We start from the raw sequence: 20,239 nt of genomic DNA, 5'->3' as shown, positions 1-20,239 counted from the left end.
TTGTTTCCAGATTCTGGGTATTACAAATAAAATTGCTATTAATATAGTTGAGCAAGTTTCCTTGTGGCATGATTGAGCATACTTTGATAATTGCCCAAGATCAGTATAGCTGGGTCTTGTAGTAGGTTGACTCCAAGTCTTCCGAGAAACCACCACACTGACTTCCACAGTGGATATATACATTTGCACTTCCCCATCAATGGAGGAATGTTCCCTTTGCTTCACATCCTCTCCAGCATGAAGTGTCTCTTGTGTTTTTGATCTTAGCCATTCTGATAGGTGTAAGATCTCAGAGTCATTTTGATTTGCATTTCCCTGATGGCTAAGGATGTTGAACATCTCCTTAAGTGTTTCTCAGTCATTTGAGATTCTTCTGTTGAGAATTCTCTTTTTAGATCTGTACCCCATATTTTAATTGGATTACTTGGTTTCTTGATGTATATTTTCTTTATTTCTTTATATAGTTTGGATATTATCCCTCTGTCAGATATGGGGTTGGTAAAAATCTTTTCCCATTCTGTAAGCTGTTGTTTTGTTCTATTGATGGTGTCCTTTGTCTTACAGAAATTTTGAATTTCATAAGGTCCCATTTATTGATTATTGTTCTTAGTGGCTTGTTGTTATTGATTATCTGTTTAGGAACTTGTCTCCTGTGCCAATGAGTTCAAAATTATTCTATACTTTTTATTTCATTGGGATCAGTGTATTTAGTTTTATGCTGAGGTCTTTCTTTGATCTACTTGGATTTGAGTTTTCTGCAGGGTGATAGGTATGGGTCAGTTTGCATTTTTCTATATGATGACATCCAATTAGACTAGCACGCACCATTGAAGATATATTCTTTCTTCCATTCTATTTCTGGCTTCTTTATCAAAAATCAGGGGTCCATAGATGTGTGGGTTAAGTCTAAGTCTTTGATTCAGTTTCATGTATTTTCCTTTCTATAGGAATATCTGGGAGAAACTATTCTAATCTATAATTTTGCCAGCAACATCAGCATTATTTGTGTGTTATGGACTGACTACAAATGGAAATAGTTAAATTAGTGGGCACAGTGCACATTTCTGTATCATACCTGAATAGCAATGTGTGTATGTCTATAAAACTTCATAAATAGCATGTCTCAATTACTATGTTTCTATGATTTGAATGACATATAATTAAAGTGATCTTAAGAAGTAAAAAATGATAATCAATGTTTCCAATTAAGTGGAAAATAATTATACAATTTCCATAAAAGACATGAACAAATAATATCAAATTTTCAAAATCTATAGGAAACCAACTGATCTGAAATAAAGAATATTTATAGGTGAGAAGTGTTAACACAATAAACCTGTCTCAAAAAAAGGAATATTTTTAGTGTAGATGGTATAACACAATGATAGAGTCTAGTGTGGGAAAACCTGTGGGTTAAAAGCTAAACATAGTAGAAAGTATCAAAAATAAAATAAATATCTGTAAAAATCTAGAGCAAATACACACAATGGTTAAGTATTTGAATTAAATACAATATTATCTTAACATCAATAAAATGCACCATGAACAGATACAACACAAAAGCCATGACACAAAATCTATGTGAGATTTGCAATGTCTTGAACTCCTAGAAGGAAACTGAGTTGAAGTTGTGTCTGGCAATGAGTTGTCTTACATTGGAATCCAAATCACTAAGTAGCCAACTGAGACCTGAAATTTATGAGGTCCTCTGGCCTTCCCTACCACTGTACTGACATTACCTACATAAGTATCAACCCTGCTGCTCATCCTTGTTATTGAACTTTCACTTGTTTCAGTGAGAGACAAAGTTAGGATAACTGAGAGAGACTATCTCATGATACTCTGGGCTTGAGTCACAAGACTTTCATTCCTTTTGGTATGTGTACATGAATGTGTGGATATCAATCAGATGGAGGAGTTTGCAAAATATACCAGGTATTTCCAAAAAGAGGCCTACAGATTGTCCTATCTGTCAACAAACATAAGATCTTAAGGTGCTCAGTATCGATATGTGACCATAGAAAGAAACTCTTATAAAAGAAAACATTTCATTGGATATGGCTTGCAGTTTCAACAGCTTGGTCCATTGTCATCATGGAGGGATACAGTGGTGTGCATGTAGACATGGTGCTGGAGAGGGAGCTGAGAGTTTTGTGTCTTTATCCACAGGCAGCAGAAGACTGTGTACCACACTGGGCATATATAGCTTGAGCATATGAGACCACAAAGCCTGTGCCCACAGTAACAAACTGCCTTTAACAAGGCTACACATCCTAATAGTGCCACTCACTATGGGCCAGGTATTTAAACACATCAGTCTAATGGCAGCCATACTTCTTCAAACAATAGTACGGTATATCTGATAGTAGGATGAGTGACACGTGGGTTTGTGGATTGTCCCCAGAATAAAGGTTGTGTGAAAAATCCCATGGTCATTGGCATGTGAACACCAGTGCATAGTATAATTTCTAGAAAAATTTTATTTCTGAAAGTTTAAAATTTCAGACAATATGACAACTAGTAGGTAGTTATAAACATCAAAATAACTGAAAAGACATATTACAGGTCACTGACAATGACAACTGAGATGACCTTTCTTCAAAATGGAACACTTTAGAGTCCAGAATCCATGATGAGGTCAGGCTACTTGCACAGGCATGTGACTCCATCCATGATAGAAGTTTTCAGTGGTACAGTCATTTAAACGGAATGTGATATTTTTTATAACCATCTCCTTAGACATGTCAAAGAATATAAATGTCAACTGACATTCTTTTAACCCATGTGTCAGTCTGAGACCATCCTTTAAATCTGAGCATGGAGGTGACATTTTCCAATCATGTGGTGACTCACTCCCAGTGGCTGTCCTCTGAAGACAAGGAGACATGAAGTTGCTTACAGAGGACACTCACTGGGACCAGGGGTATATTCTCTCACATTTCTCCAGGAAGGCAGGAGTCTCAGGCAGAGGTGCTTGATTCTCAGTGTGAAGTGAGGAGAACACTGGCATGAACTTTGAGCTCCAACAATCACCTTTATGCCTAATAAAGATCATGCCCAGGGGTTGGCCTTCAACATGGCTGTTCAATGCTCTATAAGACTCAATACGGGTTCTGGCAGAGATCAGATAAGCTGTGATACATGGCAGTGGTTAGAAAGTGTTATGCCTGCTAGCTTGGTGTTTTGGGGGACTCCTAACAGTGGGAGTGAGTGTGTCTCTGACTCTTTTGCCTGTTTGGGGGACTCTTTTCTTCCTATTTGGTTGCCTTCTGAAGCTTTTAGTATGAGGGCTTTTTTTCTTCTCTTATTGTATCTTGTTTTGTCATGGTTGGGTCTTGTCTTTTGTAGGCCTGTGTTTTTTTGAAGGAAGTAGACTTGGGAAGAGCAAAGGTGAAGAGAAGGATCTGGGAGGTGTGGTGGGAGAGGAAACAGTTGTCAGAATATGTTGTACAAGAGAATTTATATTTTATTAAAAAGTAAAAAATAAAAAATGACCTTTATATTTCTATTAAAAAAATCAGAGCCAGGTGTGGTGGTACATGCCTTTCATCCCAGCACTCAGGAGGCAGAGGCAGGCAGTTTCTATGATTTTAAGATCATCCTTTGTGTCTATAGAGTGAGTTCCAGTACAGCCAAAGATACACAGAGAAACCCTGTCTTGAAAAACCAAAACACACACACACACACACGTATATGTGTATGTGTATGAACCTATATATATATATATATATATGTGTGTGTGTGTGTGTGTGTGTTCATATTATAAATACACATATATGTATAATATATTATGTATATGTATAATATAATATATGATATAGTATGTATATGTATAATATATTACATACAATATATACATATATGTGTATAATTTAGTATTTTCCCAACTTTGCCAAGCATATTAATGAAGGAGCTATATAGCATAAGTTCAGATGAGGGACTGTAGAACTCAACCCTGGTTTACTGGATATCAGAATGGGAAAGCAAAGTGCCCAGAGGCAACATTCCTTTTAGGAGGATATTTTTTTTGTTTCCAAAATTATTGGGTACATACTGGTTTAACCACATAGGATCTTATCATCTCTACACTCAAGACCACTTGACCTATGGCTTCCATTTGCTAAAATTTTTTAATTTAGATATATGTATATAATGATGAACACATATGTTCTTAAAAACATGCTCACATCTATGATATACTGTAGCTATCCTATTGAGTTTATGGTCAAATTGGAAAATATTGTCCCATTTCAACCACAGTTTAAGTCTATTGTCCTTCCTAATATGCACTCAGGAAGCAAAGGCAGAAGGATTTCTGTCTGTTCTGGGCCAGTCTGATGTGCATAAAGAGTTCAGGCCTAGCCAGGGATATCTGGTGAGACCCTATGTGTGAGAGAGGAGGGAGAGAAAGAAGGAGAGTAGGGTAAGGATATGAGTGAGTAGGAAGTGAAGATGGGCAGGGAGGAGAGAGGAAAGAGATTGGGAAGAGTAGCGGAAGTGGAGGTAGCAATCAGGGGAGTAGGTATGGGAAAAGGATTGACAAAAATGGAAGAGGAGAGGCATGGTAGAGTAAAGGGGAGAGGGGAGAGGCAGGGTGAGTGGGAGGAGGACAAGGTAATGGGGAATCTATGTCAGCCAATGTTCTTTAAGAGGTGGGACCAGGTTAGGGAGGGACCTTTGGGGTACCCAGAGAAAAACGCTGGGCCACCCAAGGTTCACTCTCTCTCTCTGTGGTTCCCATGCTACACAGCTGATCTTGGACTTCTTGTTCCTGCTTCATGAATTTGTCCCTTATAATAAAGAAAAATATAATTGGCTTATCTTGGAGTTAGCCTGATATTTTTAGACCCATGTTATTTCAACAACAAAGATGTTGACAAAGAGGGGGAGGGAAAGAGAGTCTGTTATTCTGTCCCTTTTTATTTTTTTATTTTATTTTTTATTTTAATTTTTTTATTTGTTTTAGAAAGAGGTCAAAGTACCTGTATTTTTAATAATTTCTTGATATGGTAAAAGAATTTTACATTACAATCCAAGGTTGGTAGGGTGAGGAGGGGCAGTGGAACAGTCAAACAAAAAGGGAAGCTGAGAAACACATGGTGGGAGGGGAGGAGTTTAGCTGGAGGGGATCTGAGGGGTGGGTAAGGGTACTGCCCAACTGAAATGCAATTAGTTTGTTACTGAGCACTATTCATGGGAAGAGAGCATCCTGACTCCTTTTCTATAGAATACTGGGAGTGAAATGGTGCATCCCAGGTGGAATATGATTGGGACTTGGAAGACAGAGGAGTAAAAGCCAAATAGACACTGAGAGTCCCTGGCAGGTTAACTGCAGATACCAACTCTCACTTAAAAAGCTGGGAGCTAATGGGGTTAACACAAAAGCTGTAACAAGTGAGATCTCTGGAAGATTCAAAAGAGGCAACTTTTCTATGGGTTTGACCTTCGCAGCATATTTATACACACACACACACACACACACACACACACACACACACACACACGAACACACACACATGGGCATGTGTGTATGTGCACAGATACATATACACACGAATTACTGCTTTCCCTGGAAGCACAATACTATAAATATGAGAAATATTCCCCAAAGGGAAAGCACAGCGAGGAGTAGCAGCCTCTGGACCTCATAGCTGCCCACACCCTATCCAATGCACAAGCTGGCCTTGGAGAAGGGCAAGTGAGGGCCAGAGGGGCCAGCTTTTGCATAACACCAAAAAACCTGAGTCACAGAGGAAAGGCCTTCATGAGCTCCTCGGCTCTTGGTTTTCCTTCAACTTACCCTGGGCACCAACGGCTACATTTCAGAAGAGAGGGTGGGCCTGGGACTTGCCTGGGTGGATGACTAAGACAACTGTCACCTGCTGAGGTGTTGCATGTGTGACAGGGGCTGAGGGGGTAGTGGTGCAGGAGGGCTACTTTTATAATGGAGCAGGAAGCATGTATACATGTCCCTATGGGTGTGTACAAGTGTACACAGTATCTGTGAAAACCCCAGTTATAAAAACATCCAAAGGAGCTCTAGGGATGCAGCTGAAGGCCTAAGGTATCTCTTGTTACAGTCAGGTTCAAGGAGGGGTAGACACAGGTGGAGAGCCTCGGGGCATCAGCAGGGCAGCTGCAGTAGGCAGAACCCAAAGTCCCACAGAAACAAGAGACACTGGTCTTGTGACAGGAAGATGTCCCTTCCACCTCCACTCCCCCAGTTCCTAAGACACCTAATACTTTCCCTACAGTTCTTCCAGCTTTTAACACAAAACTTAAAACAAAGGGAGGAGGAAGGGAAGGGAAGAAAAAACAAAAACCCCACAATTATTCTTGTGCTAATATCTGGCCCAAATCTGGAGTTCCTGAGGCCTGAAAAACGAGGTAAACACATCACAGAACTAGATGAGAGTTTCATTAAACTCTAACTAAAAACAGAGAGGTGTGGTTACTATTTCCAGCCAGTTTTCCCATCACAATAGTCATGTAACAAACCAAAGCAATGTCGGTCTTGAGCCAGACTCAGAGTCCCTGGCCTTGGCCCTGGCCTCAGTACAGTGTCTCTGCATTGTTGCTCCAGGGCCATTTGATTTTCTCAATATTCTTCAGGAACATGTCATGTAGAGTGACATACTGATTCCTTAGTTCTGAAATGGTGAGACAGAGGCTGATATATTCTTTCTCGTCAATCTCTGTGACAGTGTGGCGATAGTCCTCCACATGGGGATATTTAGCTATGTTAGAAACCAATTTGGCTCTTGTAATATAGTATCTAGAAATCTGGTCAAGATAAGATGCAGCTTCACTCTCGACAGTTCTTAGTTCTGCAACTGTCTCCTCCTGAATAGATACCCCGAAGTTGTTCCCATCTTCTATTCTGGGAATCAAGAGCTGTACCCACATTTTGACCGTGTTACATTTCTCGATCAGCAGCCGAATCTCAGGTTTTACTTTCTCAATAATGTCCACCAGCTGCTGGTTGCTTTGCAACATCCCGTTGGGCATCACAAACATTTTGGTTCCTTGGAGGGCCTCTTCACATAATCCAACCTGCGCTTCTTGTAAGTGGGACCATCCAGTCCATCGTGGCCATTGGTGAGGAGAATGGGGTCAGGGACTGGGAGATTCATGTCTGAGTGGATCTGAGTTAGGTCATGGATATTTAGGATTGGTTCCTTCAAAAAACTATCAAGTTCTAGTAACTTCTTTGGGAAAAAAAAATTTCCACCAAGTCTTCTGCCTCACTTGTGATCCGCTCCCTGAAAGAATCAACCTTGAGCTTCACTTCCTGATCCACCTTCAGCAACGAGGCCTTGGCTGGGGAGGGCCGTGTCCGCTCTCCTGGGTGCTGGAGGCACTGTGGAGTCCGGGGAGGGCACCGGAGGGGCCTGAGAAATCTCCACTGCCCTCAGGACCGGCCGCCCTCGCTGGCTTGCTCACTTCTGCCTGCTAGCTCTCTCGCTCGCCCTCCCCTTCTATCCCTTTTTAAATGGTGGTTGTAGTCAGGCAGTGGTAGCCATGCCTTTAGTGCCCACACTCAGGAGAAGGACGCAGGCGGATCTCTGTGACTTCAGGGCCAGTTTGGTCTACAGAGTGAGTTCTAGGACAGCAAGGACTACAGAAAGAAAAATATTTCTGGTAAATAGACCAACAGACAAAATAGTGTTTGGATTCCAAGGGGAAATGTGTGACATACCAAAGAGAGTTTTCATCTTGAAATTATATATAGATTCAATAAAAAATGTGATGAATGGAAAACATGACTTCAGAAAGAAAGAGATGTCTAGGAAATTATGAGGTTATGGATGGACAATATGTGTTACCTGGAATCAACTTTGTAGTATAGATTGAATTGATTCCTTCATCAATCCTCCTGCTGTAGACTCCAAAGAGATAAGATTAGGTGAACCACACCAAGGAAACTATATTTTGTTTCTGTTTTTGAGATAAGATCACTTGTGGCCCATACTGACCTTGAGCTTATTTGCTTCACAGGCTCTATTCTCTTCCTGACCATCCCGTTGGCTTTGATTTCCTGAATCAAAAGAAAACAGAATAACCAATGAAATTAAATTGAGCAACATGACAAGAATGTGTGGTCTACTAATACCTAGTTCACGTTGTCCCTGTTTCCATTTTCTACCTGCCAAACATTTTTAAACCCAATGTTCAAATCCTTGAAATTGGAACATTCTAGAACATTTTAACTTAACAGTGATTAATGTTCTCAAGCTCTGTTCTAGAAAATATGATTTGTAAGTGAGTACATACCATCTTTGTCTTTCTGTATTCAGAGTGCCTCACTCAGGATGATTTCTTGTTATTCTATTTGCCTACAAATTTCTTGGTGTCATTGTTTTTCTAACAGATGGCTAACTCTCCATTGTATAAATGTACCACATTTTCTTTATCCATTCTTCATTTGAGGTACATCAAGGTTATTTCAAGATTCTGATTATTATGAATGAAGTCACTATGAACATATTTGGGAAATTAGCTGTTTAGTAAATGATGATCATGCTACAATCCACAGACCCACTGAGGCAGAGTAACAAGAGGGATCTATTGGGGACACATGGATCTCTATGGGAAGGTAAAATAGAATAGATTTTGTTGGTGGACAGGGGTCTATTGGGGATAGAAACAGGAGGGATAAGACAGGGGAAGAGAAGGATGGAGGGGAAGAGTCCTGGGAGAGATGACTGGAGTTGGGAGGCATTAGAGGGGTAATTAAGAATCCAGTGCAGTGAAAACTCCCTGGAATCCTTGGTAGTGACACTAGCTGTTTCCTAGTAATGGAGGGATATGGAGCCCAAGCTGGCCATCTGCAATAATGAGGCAAGGCTCCTATCAGTGGAACTGGAACATCAAACCAGGCACAAAACTTTAGGATTAAATCTGTTCTGCCTTCCTGAGACAAGGGTGGCTCAGGATTGTAGGAGTGGCTAACCAACAATTGAAGGGGAAGCCTAGCCAATCACCTTGTTTGTAAGGCATGACCCCCTTAGGCTAATATTTACTTATAAAATCTTGTGGGCCTGTGGGCCGCCTGCTCTTTTTTTTTTTCATTTTTTAAAAAGACTTCTTTTAGCCCCACCTTTCAGTTAAATGCCATCCATTCCCTTTAGCTTGCTTTCTGCCAGCCAAGCCTTAAAGTTCTTTGATCCTCAGCCCAATTTTTTGCCTCCTTTCCTAAACTGAAACCTAGTTTTTATTGCCTAAGTTTTGTACCTCATCTTAAGTCCCACCCTCCCCTCAAGTGCACATCCTTTTCTCTAAACCTTATGGAAATGTTCGGTTCTGTTCACCCTCCTCACCCCACACCCTGGAGCTGGCCACTCACTCCACCCAAGGCCTTGTGCATTGAAAGCACATTACCACTGAATTATACTGCAAGCCCTCAACTTAGTTTTTTTTCTTCCGAATAGCAAGTCCTCTGGAAAAGAAGTTGGAGCAAAGAGTGTCCTAGGTAGAATTTCTGGGGACTCAGCTAGGATGGAGGGGCCCAGAGTCAAGTTTGCATAGTGGGTTAAATGTTTTACAGTACTTGTCTGATGGAGATGAGCTTGGGCCAAGGCTTGTTCCAAGCCATTGGTTCTTTGGCACCTTGCTAAGGAGATATGTGAAATGGTTTCTCTCCAATCACAAACACCGCAGTCAGGGAAGGTAACAGGAACATTGAAAGGGACAGGCACCATGACTGAACACATACTGGAAGTCAGTAGGCAGGGATCTATTTCCACAGCCCATGCCTCCCAGAGCCTGTCAGTCCGAAGGAAAGTGCTAGACGGCATCAGGACCCAGCGGTTTAGGTCCCTGCTTTTGACCCCCTTCTGTGACGGGAATACCACTAGAGATAAGGGTGTCTTGGCCTCCTTGCCCAGCACCAGCTGAACTCCCTGCTGTAAAACCAGACAGGGGAGAAGTGGTGGAGGATACAGGCCAAGCAGGCGTCTTTCCTTCAGGACTCTCTTCCTGCACCCTTTCTGGAACAGGCACACCCTCATCATCATCCCACAGCAGTTGGGGTCTTGGGTTTGGGGGACACAGGCGCACGGGCATCCCCACAAGCTCTGGGTGTTTGCGTTTGTAATGGCACCGAAGAGTATTGGCTTCAGTGAAGCTCACCCTGCACAAGGGACACTGATATGGACGCTCGCCAGAGTGGATGCGGTGGTGATGTGCGAGCTCCCCAGCCTCGCAGAAGCGATGAGGGCAGAGCACACAACGGAAGGGCCGATGGCCGGCATGGATGTTGCAATGACGCCGCAAGTGGCTGGACCGCTTGAAGGTCTTGCCGCAATCTTTGCACACATGTGGCTTCAACTCTGAGTGCGAGATGCTGTGGTGCTCCAGGTCGGAGAGGTAGGGGAAGGCTCGCAGGCACACAGGACAGAAGTGTGGAGCCCTCTTGGAGCCAGAGCCCTGGGGCCCATCTGCTGCTGATCCTTCCGGAACTGTATAAGGAACACCCTGATCATCGATCAACAGAAGATCGTTGCTGCCACCGCCGTCCACTGGTGCTACCAACGGGGCTTCCTGCACTGATTTGGGGGGGGGGCGGCCCCGCTTTCGAGGGAGGAAGGACTTGAGAGTCCGATTGGAGGTGGTGGCTCCCCCTGGTGGCCGGCCTCAGTGGCCCCGGGGAACAGGAGGAAGTAAGGCCAGAGGTTTTTCTTCCTCCCCAGACAAAGTGGAAGGTAACTGGTCTGAGCTGGGGTTGTCCATTGAGCAGTGGGGAGCTTGAGTCTGGGTACTGGAGCCGGCTCATTTGCATGCTGCCTGGGCTCGCGTGTGCGCGCTCGCCAGGGCGACAGGCCGAAGTGTGGGAAGGGCCCGCCTGCTCTTTATTTTCCTGCACTCCTCAATGAAACCTTGGATTTAATTTCCTTTCCAGGTGCACCCCGCCATCTACTGGCAGGCAACGGTCATTACAGGTAAAATTTCTTTCGACTAAAAAAAAATGTCTGACCATATCACCGTTGAAGGCTTCTGCAGCCTATTTAATTATACTATGGTAGAAATATTGCAGGATACATATGATATTACCATAACTTGGATATTTATAGGGTTTGCAATTTTTCTTATATTTGGTTTCTTCCTTACATGGTTTGATAATAGAGAAATGATAAAGTCCTTACAGAATGAAACTGGGATTCTTAGGGCAGAGGGTGAATGCTTAAGAGCAGAGGTTGAATGCTTAAGAAAGGGCACAACTGTTTTGAGAGACAACTTTAAGTCGGTTGAGGTATTTGCAAAAACAATTCAGACTGACACCAACCTCCTCAAGACAGAGTTTGAAGTTCTCAAGGAAGGGAATAGGTCTTTGTCTGATATGACTCTGTCAACTGAGCAAAATGTAGAAAAGGTACAGTTTGATATTGAGGAGAGATTCATTGCTGCGGAGGAGGGAACAGCTGATTTGGATTGTAAACTTCAGTTCTTGTCTGTAGGAACTGAAACATTATCAGAGAGAATTAAAACTGCTGAATGTGACATTCGGACTTTGTCTAAAGGATATGACAGATTGGCTGACAGATTGTCAATACAAGAAGGCACAATTCATGCCATGAAAATTCTATCCAAGGATGAGATATTAACTCTACTGGACAAACTTCATATTTTGGAATTCTCCATGAAAGCTTTAGAGCATAATTCTGGACAGGAGATCCAAGCCTTACAGAAGGCAATTGTAAGCAGATTAGAAAAGATTGAGGAAATTATAGACTCTGATGAACAGGAGCAAACGGTAGAAAGGCGAAATTTAACTCTGTCAATGAGTAAAACTCTCCAGGATAATTTCCATAAAGTTTTACCTGCCTTTCCAATAATAACATCAGAAACGGTGACTGGTTCCAAAAACCCTAGGGTCATCAAGGAATATACATGGGAACCCATCCGTATGAATGATCTCAAAGAAATTAAACAAGCTGTTATGAATTTTAGGCTACATTCATCCTTTGTTAGAGAGATGCTCAAAACTTAGTCTATAAGCAACAAGGAAATGTCCCACGATTGGGTACAATTAGTATCAGCTGTTCTAGAGAGCAGGTCACAATTAAATTGGAAATGCATGTTCAGACAAGAGGCTAGACTTTTAGAACAGCAGGAAAGAGCAAAGGGAATTGAGATTTCCCTAGATCAAATTCTAGGTGAAGGACTTTTCTCCAATCCTCTAGAACAAGCTAATTATGATGAACATACCTTATCCATATGTACTACAGCAGCCTTAAAGGCTTGGGACATGGTTCAAGACCCAGGACAGAGACTGGAATCATATATCAGAGTTAAACAGGGTCAGAGAGAACCCTTTAGTGATTTTTTTTACAAAGACTAACCAAAGCTGTACAAATAGGGATATCTGACCCAGAAGCTAGACATATAATAATCGAGTCTTTGGCTTATGAGAATGCCAATGTGGAGTGTAAAAGGATCCTGGGGCCTTTAAAGATCAGATTAGCGCCCTTGGAAGAATGGGTCTTGGATACAATGAATTTGATACATTTGACTGTGGCACTGAAGCATCGGTAGCAGAAGCAATTTCTAATGCAAAAAAGAGGCATCAAGTTACCAAATGTTTTAATTGTGGCAAAATGGGACATATGAAAAGGAATTGCAGACAACGGATTTCCAGAAATAAAATAATAATAATAATAATAATAATAATAATAATAATAATAATAATGCCTGTTCTAGAAATAACAGATGTAGGAGGACTCAGCCTTCAGGTTTATGTAGGAGATGTGGAAAAGGCAGACACTGGATGAATGAGTGTAGGTCAACAAGAGATAGACAAGGCAACCCATTGCCATTGGAAAATGCAATAGGGGGCCTCTCGCAGGCCCCCATGGCGAATGTGGTCCAGTCATTTCCGGTTACTGCAGAGAATATGCCTCGTCAGGAAAATTAGAAATCCCCATGCCTGCTGCTAAAAGCAAAAATGGCCTAAAAGATGAGTTACGTGTATTTTGGCAGACTTGTATAAATGAATAAAGACCAAAGTTAAGAGTGTGTGTAAATGGCATTTTTATTACTGGCCTACTGGACACAGGTTCGGATGTAAGTATCATTACTCCAGAATTTTGGCATCCGTATTGGCCTCTTCAGGATGTAAATGTTCAGTTCCTAGGAACCCTATCTTGAGTAAGGCAGAGCACAAGATGGGTTGAATGCATAGGGCCAGAAGGACAAATAGGAAAATTAAGGCCATATGTAGCCAATATTGCAGTGAATTTATGGGGCCATGACCTATTGCAGCAATGGAATACCCCAATTAACATTCCTGCTGCTTCTAGAGCCTATATTACTGAGGAAAATTTTAAAAGATATTATAGAAGGTGGAAACCGGCCATTTGGGCTGTACAAGAATGCAAAGCAATTGATGGTCCTTCAGAGATACCAACAGCCCTGCCTCTAAAATGGTTGACTGAGAAACCAATATGGACAAAGCAATGGCCTTTAGCTGAAGAAAAGTTGCAGGCTTTAGAACAGCTGGTACAAGAGCAATTAGATGCTCGACATATAGAAGAATCTACCAGCCCTTGGAATTCTCCTGTATTTGTGGTTAAGAAAAAAATCTGGTAAACGGAGAATGGTGACAGATCTCAGGGCTATCAATAAGGTTATTCAACCTATGGGCTTTCTGCAATCTGGAATTCCTCTGCCCTCTTTATTACCAAAAGGATGGCCTCTCATAGTTATTGATTTAAAGGATTGTTTCTTCACTATACCTTTACAAGAAAAAGACAGAGAAAAGTTTACCTTCACAGTGCCTACTCATAATAACTCTCAACCTACCAGGAGATACCAGTGGACCGTCCTCCCACAGGGCATGTTGAACTCTCCCACCCTGTGCCAATACTTTGTAAATCAACCATTGCAAATAATATGCAAGCAATTTCCTAAGTCTATAATTTATCATTACATGGATGATATTCTGTTATCTGATTCAAACAAGGATACCTTGGAAAGACTGTTTGAAGAAGTAAAAATATTTTTACCTAAATGGGGATTGCAGATTGCTCCTGAAAAAATTCAGAGAGGAGATTCTGTTAATTATCTAGGTTATAAAATAGGTGTGCAAAAAATTAAGACACAAAAGGCACAAATTAGGAGAGATCGGTTACGGACTCTCAATGACTTTCAAAGGTTGTTAGGAGACATTTCCAGCTTACGACCAGCTGTTGGGATAACACCTGAATGATAATTCACTTAAATAAAACCTTGGATGGTGAAAAAGACTTAAACGGTACCAGAGAATTAACAGCTGAAGCAGAAAAGGAACTGAGAATGATTGTGGAGAAATTACAGGAGGCACACGTGGACAGGGTGAATCCAGAGCTCAGTTGCATTCTCGTCATATTGCCTTCCAAAATTTCTCCTACAGGAATTTTAATGCAGAGAGATGATATTATCTTAGAATGGATCTTTTTACCACATAAACCAAGTAAGAAAATAAAAACTTATGTGGAAAAAGTCTCTGAATTAATTATAAAAGGCAAATTGAGACTTTGTCAACTAGCAGGCATAGACCCAGCAGAAATTATAGTGCCTTTCACTGCTGATGAACTAAAAAAGTTGTGGGAAGATAATGAACCATGGCAAAGAGCTTGTGCTAATTTTTTGGGAGAAATCAATAACAACTATCCAAAAAGCAAGAGGCTTAACTTTATAAAGAGAACTTCTTGGATTCTTCCTCGAATCATCCGTGATGCTCTGATAACTGGAGCCCATACATTTTATACTGATGCTAATAAATCAGGGAAGGCAGGTTACAAATCAGAAGATTTGAGTAAGGTGGAACAAAGTCCTTATAATTCTGTCCAGAAGGCAGAATTATATGCCATTCTTATGGTGGTAAAGTATTTTAAAGAACCTCTTAATATAGTTACAGATTCACAATATGCAGAAAGAGTTATCTTACATATTGAAACTGCTGAATTTATACCTGATGATACAGAACTAACCTCGTTGTTTATCCAGGCACAAGACATGATCAGGAACAGGCTTTGCCCTATGTATATAACATACATCCAATCCCATATGGGTCTGCCAGGTCCTCTAGCACAAGGTAATGCAGAAATTGATCAATTGTTGATTGGTAGTGTGCTGCAGGCCTCTGAATTTCATAAAAAACATCATGTCAATAGCAAAGGCTTGAAGAAAGAGTTTTCTATTACATGGCAACAAGTTAAGGAGATTGTAAAGAAATGCCCTACTTGCTCTTTTTATAACCAAACACCACTGCCTGCAGGGGCTAATCCAAAGGGCACTCAAAGGAATGAAATCTGGCAGATGAATGTGTTCTACTTTGCAGAATTTGGCAAATTAAAATATGTACAACACACCATTGACACTTATTCAGGTTTTCAATGGGCAACTGCTTTAAGCTAAGAAAAAGCTGATTCAGTAATCACTCATTTATTAGAAGTTATGGCCATCATGGGTATACCTACACAAATAAAGACAGATAATGGTCCAGCTTATGTCTCTAGGAAAATGAAAGAGTTTTTTCCTTATTACAATATTAAGCCTGTTACAGGTATACCATACAATCCTACAGGTCAAACAGTCATAGAAAGATCAAATAGAACTATAAAGGATATGTTAAACAAACAGAAAGGGGTGGAAAATACGCCTAGAAATAGGTTACATAGTGCTTTATTAACCTTGCATTTTCTCAACGCTAATGAGAAGGGGACAACGACTGCAGAAAGACATTGGATAATGGAAAAGTCTGCTGAATTAAATCAACCAGTTTATTTCAAGGATGTGCTGACCTCGCAATGGAAGCCAGGAGATGCACTGTGTTGGGAAAGGGATTTTGCTCTTGTCTCCACAGGAGAGGAAAAATTGTGGATACCGTCAAAATTAATAAAGATTAGGTTTGAAAAGGAGAAGCCACTTGGAAAAGAAAAATAATTCATTCACAAGGATGACGATCATACTGATGGTAAGAAAAATATATAGGTTGGGGTCAGGGTTCTTTTCTTATCTCCACAGGAAACCACTCATCTTCAAAGAACTTAAGGGACCCTGGATATTTAAATACTGAAGGATGGACATTATTTACAACCCAATATGGATCAACATGGAACACGAATAGTTTTAGTAAGTAAAAAAACATTATATATATATATATATATATATATATATATATATATATGTATGTATGTGTATGTGTGTATTTATATATATACGTATTTTATTTATAAGTATAAAATAAATGAACATATATATGCATTACTGTACTTTTCTTTATACGTATGTCTACATGGTGATTTGAATAAATAAATAAGTAGATAAATAAATGATTTCTATTCAGTTTTTCTGTTATATTCATACACTAGTTCTTAGCCTATCATCATCAGAGAGGTTTTCTCCTGCAACTGATGGGAGAAGATGCAGAGACCCACAGCCAGACATTAGACAGAGCTCAGTGAATCAAGAGCAGAAGGAATGATTGCAGGAGGAAGAGATCATGGCCCACAGAATCAACTAAGCAGGGCTCAAAGGGGTTCATAGAGACTGAAGCAGGAATCCAGAAGCCTGCATGGGTGTGAGCTGCATATATGTTACCCCTGCATATATGTTATGGTTGTTTAGCTTTGCGATTTTTGTGAGACTCCCAACAGTGGGAGTGGAGGTATCTCTGACTCTTTTGCCTGAACTTGTGATCCTTCTTTTCCTACTGTGTTGCCTCATTCAGACTTGATATGAGGGTTTGTACTTGGTCGTACTGTGTCTTGTTATGCACTGTTAGGTTGATATCCTTGGAAGGCCTGTTCTTTTCTGAGGGGAAATGGAGGAGGAGTGGATCTGAGGGAGAGGTGATAGGTGAGGGTAACCAGGAAAGAGGAGGGAGGGGAAAATCGAGCCTGAATATATTGTATGATAGAAGAAGAGATAAGAAGGAAGGGAGGGAGGAAAGGAGGAAGGGAAGAAGCAGCAAAGGGTGACATAAGGGAAATACTGTCACTCTCACAGCGGAATTTAATCAGTGAGCTGTTGATCCCACTTAGTGAAGACAAAAACTACCACCCTAATTAAAGTCAATTAAGCAAGCTTTAAATAAAGTAAATACTGTGCCTGAACTGACTCTACAACATGAGATTTGAGAATACAGTGAGGGTGCGCGTTTCAGGTCCTCTCCTAGGGAAAAATATAAAATGGGGATTTTGCAACATGAGAATTTTGCAGAATTTTACAGAAGCAGATAGCAGATTTGACTATTTGACAAACCATCTTGGCAGAACACCTGATGTTACTGGGTAGAGCACTTGTGAATTAAACTTGAGGTTTGTAGCAAAAGAAACCAATTGTTCTGACCTTATAACAAAAATGGTTTTTTACACTAATATGGAATCAGCTTATGCCATGTTTATACAAAAACAATCCTCCATTTATTTCTTCATTCCTTTCTTTTTTTCATTCTTTCTTTTTCTCTATGTAACCTTGGCAGTCCTAGAACTAGCTCTGTAGCCTGGACTCTCCTGGAACTCACAAGAGATCCCCTGCTTCTGCCTCTTAAATGCTGCTGGATTAAAGGTGTGTGCCACCTAAAGTCTCTAACCACACGTTTTAAGCAAAATCTGATAAGGGAATCACACCCAAGGTCCAGCTTTCTCACACTGGTCCATCAAGCTGGTTCTCTGAGATGGAGAATCCTATGCGTACATTGGGCAGGATGCTACTTTCAAGAGGCTAGCTGAAACCGTACAGTGACCATAGTCTCTTTTGCGTGGTGCAGTCAAGATCACTTTATCAAAGATATTATCTAATCCCCAAGGAGATTGTTGTTTGCATTTAGAACATCCATACTGAAAAAAAATGAGCTTGAACCTATAGTCTGTTTCCTGAGTAAGAAAGGGACCTGGCACATGAGACACTTTACCACACACATTAATATAGCAGTTATACCTTCATACCCTCAACAAATTCTCTAATTACTGACAAAAACATTTTAAGAGGCCCTGAGGCCCCTGCTAAGCAAGTGCTGTGCAGGTGATTCAGTCACCCATCTAATCCCATCCTGTTGACACCCTGACTCTGGATTTCACCCCCTGTGAAGCAATAAAACCAGATTCCTGTTTTTCTAGTCCTAAGCAGAGTAAAAGCTTCGAAGATTCTTCAGTAATGATTTGAATTCAGGCCAAAAAGAAAAGACCAAACTGTGAAGTAACAGATTTATTTGCTCAAAGTACAATGAATACAAAAGCCCCCTCAGTGTGTTCTACATAGCCAACACCAAAGAAAGACCTTTTTAGAAACAGTTACAAAAAGTACACTGAATAAAAGCCCCTACAGTGCCGTCTCCATAGCAAACCCAAAGAAAGATTTTACAAGAAACAGGTAAAGAAGGCAGTTTGGCCAGCACTTTGGCGACTTAGCAGAAATGCTGCATCAAAGAGGGTGGGTGGAAGTTAGCCTCTGCCCTGCTCAGAGTCCCTAAGTACTAGCAGAGGCCTCTGGAGATGTCCCCTAGGAACCCAGAAGCTTTCAGGAGTTTAATTCACACTAGGAACGTGAAAAGTTACTTCCACATCCGAAGAGTCTTGCTAGAAACTCAGCAAGGCCAAACACGGGCACAGAGGAAGGGTGCAAATCCACACTTCCTGAGGGCACAGATGCAAGTCTCTTGTTTCCAAGGATTCCTCCAGTTCACGGTGTGTCCACAGGAGCCAGGGTCAGCAAGTGAGCACTATTAAACAACCAGAGGCCTCCACCTTTGCTTCTTCTTCTTGGCTCTGGATCTTCCTCCCTGAGTGCCCATGGCTCTCTGAGCAGGCAGGAACCTGTCTGAATTGCGAAGTGGGCAATTCTCCATGTCGGGACCACTCGTATTCCAGTGGCCTCTGTGTCTGGGCTGGTGAATAACAACCGCATCGACTGGCAGAGTGGACTCAGTTTTCCTGATTTTCAGTGCGGGTTTCGGCCGGCTGTGTTCCTGAAGCGCTTTCCACTGGTCTAAGGAGATTTCTTTGGCTACAGCACACTCCACGGGCCTGTGTGGCTCTGCAGTTCTCACACGAGACCTTCTGTTGAGCTTTCTCTGTCGGTCTTGGCCAACTGTGCCTGCTGGCCCAATTACGCTGTCCTTTTCGAGTTTAGTCTCCCGTATATAGAAGAGCACATATGCTGGCTCACTCAGGACAGAAGTCACATCACACCTGGCGACGTCAGAATCGTCCATCTTATACCACTTCCCATTGCCAGCTCTGACATAACAGAAGTAATGTCCACTGTGACAAGTCAAACCGGCATGGACCAGCACGGCATAGAGTACATAGACCGACGGTCCTCTATTAGGCTGAGTCATGTATGGCTGCAGGTCAAGGAACTCAGGGTAGCTCACTTTTCTGTCCACTTTGTCCCCCGTGAAAACTGAGAAGCGATTCAAGACCAGCAGGAGAACCTTCGGGGCAGTTTGTATGGTCAGGGTCTTTGAAGCTGTCGTCTTCCCCTGGCAATGGTCACAGTGGTAGGCGTTGTCCCCATACAACACTTCGGCCTGCACTAAATCTTCCAAGGCTTGCTTCACACTCTGAGCCTCGTGGATATCCAGGGATATGTCCAGGAACGGGTTCAAGGAATCTGAGGTGTCCTGGCAGTGGAGACACTTGATCTGAGATCTCCATGAGCCTCCAAATATCGCGTGGATAGGGGTGCTGTTCTCAGACGGGGCTTCTGAGTGCTTGCTCCCTCGAAGGCAGGATTCATGCATGGCATTCAAGGTAAACATCAGAAACTCGTGGGCATCTTCCTGCTTGTACTTGTGGAAGGCGCCAGTCAGCTGCTTTGAGGGCTGCATGACCTCCCCGGAGTGGCGGAAACTCTGGATCACTTGAGCTTCCATGGCACACATTGGACAGCCTCCCTGGTGATAGCAGCTCTGAGAGTGCTCCCGGGAGAGCATGTAGTTGGCAAGAGGTGGCGTGTGTGTCAAACACTGCAAGGCTGCATTAAGGTAGCAACTGTTGCCAGTGTTCTGGAGACCTGCGCCCACGCCGTGGGATCTCTCCCAACTCACTCTGGGCTTGGCCCTGGCAGCCAGCTCTGCTGCCACTTGACCTTCATCTGGATGCAGGTCTGGGGCGGCAGGATCTGCCCTGGCTGAACCTGCTGAAGGATAAGAACACAAGGAGACTTCAGGATCAACAGTGTTGGTCGAGGACTTGCAAGCTGGAGAGGCCTTACAGTGAGATTCACCTTCTGAGTGTCGCTGGGCTGCCTCCAT

The 20,239-nt window shown here is 42.0% G+C and overlaps 3 protein-coding genes across 3 annotated transcripts; all 3 read right to left on the bottom strand.

Moving 5' to 3' along the window:
* Positions 1–6,552: 6,552 nt before the first annotated feature.
* Positions 6,553–9,701, bottom strand: LOC119821481 (proteasome activator complex subunit 3-like). The gene is given in 5 exon segments (XM_038340570.1): positions 6,553–7,046; positions 7,049–7,223; positions 7,226–7,360; positions 7,977–8,038; positions 9,551–9,701. Coding segments are annotated over 5 exon segments (1,017 nt in total).
* A 48-nt stretch (positions 9,702–9,749) lies between these two features.
* Positions 9,750–10,793, bottom strand: LOC119804581 (zinc finger protein 524-like). Its single transcript, XM_038315982.1, is given in 1 exon segment — positions 9,750–10,793. A coding segment is annotated over 1 exon segment (945 nt). The 5' UTR covers positions 10,732–10,793; the 3' UTR covers positions 9,750–9,786.
* Positions 10,794–18,706: 7,913 nt separating this feature from the next.
* LOC119821278 (ubiquitin carboxyl-terminal hydrolase 17-like protein B) lies at positions 18,707–20,239 on the bottom strand. Its single transcript, XM_038340258.1, has one exon. It carries the CDS (start codon positions 20,237–20,239, stop codon positions 18,707–18,709), a length of 1,533 nt encoding a protein of 510 aa, XP_038196186.1.

This window comes from Arvicola amphibius, chromosome 1 (assembly GCF_903992535.2).
Source record: "Arvicola amphibius chromosome 1, mArvAmp1.2, whole genome shotgun sequence".
NCBI classification, from domain to species: domain Eukaryota; kingdom Metazoa; phylum Chordata; class Mammalia; order Rodentia; family Cricetidae; genus Arvicola; species Arvicola amphibius.
Note: the sequence above shows the minus strand (reverse complement) of the source record. Positions and strands in the feature narration are given on the sequence as shown.

Coding starts and splice junctions, on each gene's coding strand:
- LOC119821278 (XM_038340258.1), bottom strand. CDS start 20,239: ATGGAGGCAGCCCAGCGACACTCAGAAGGTGAATCTCACTGTAAGGCC.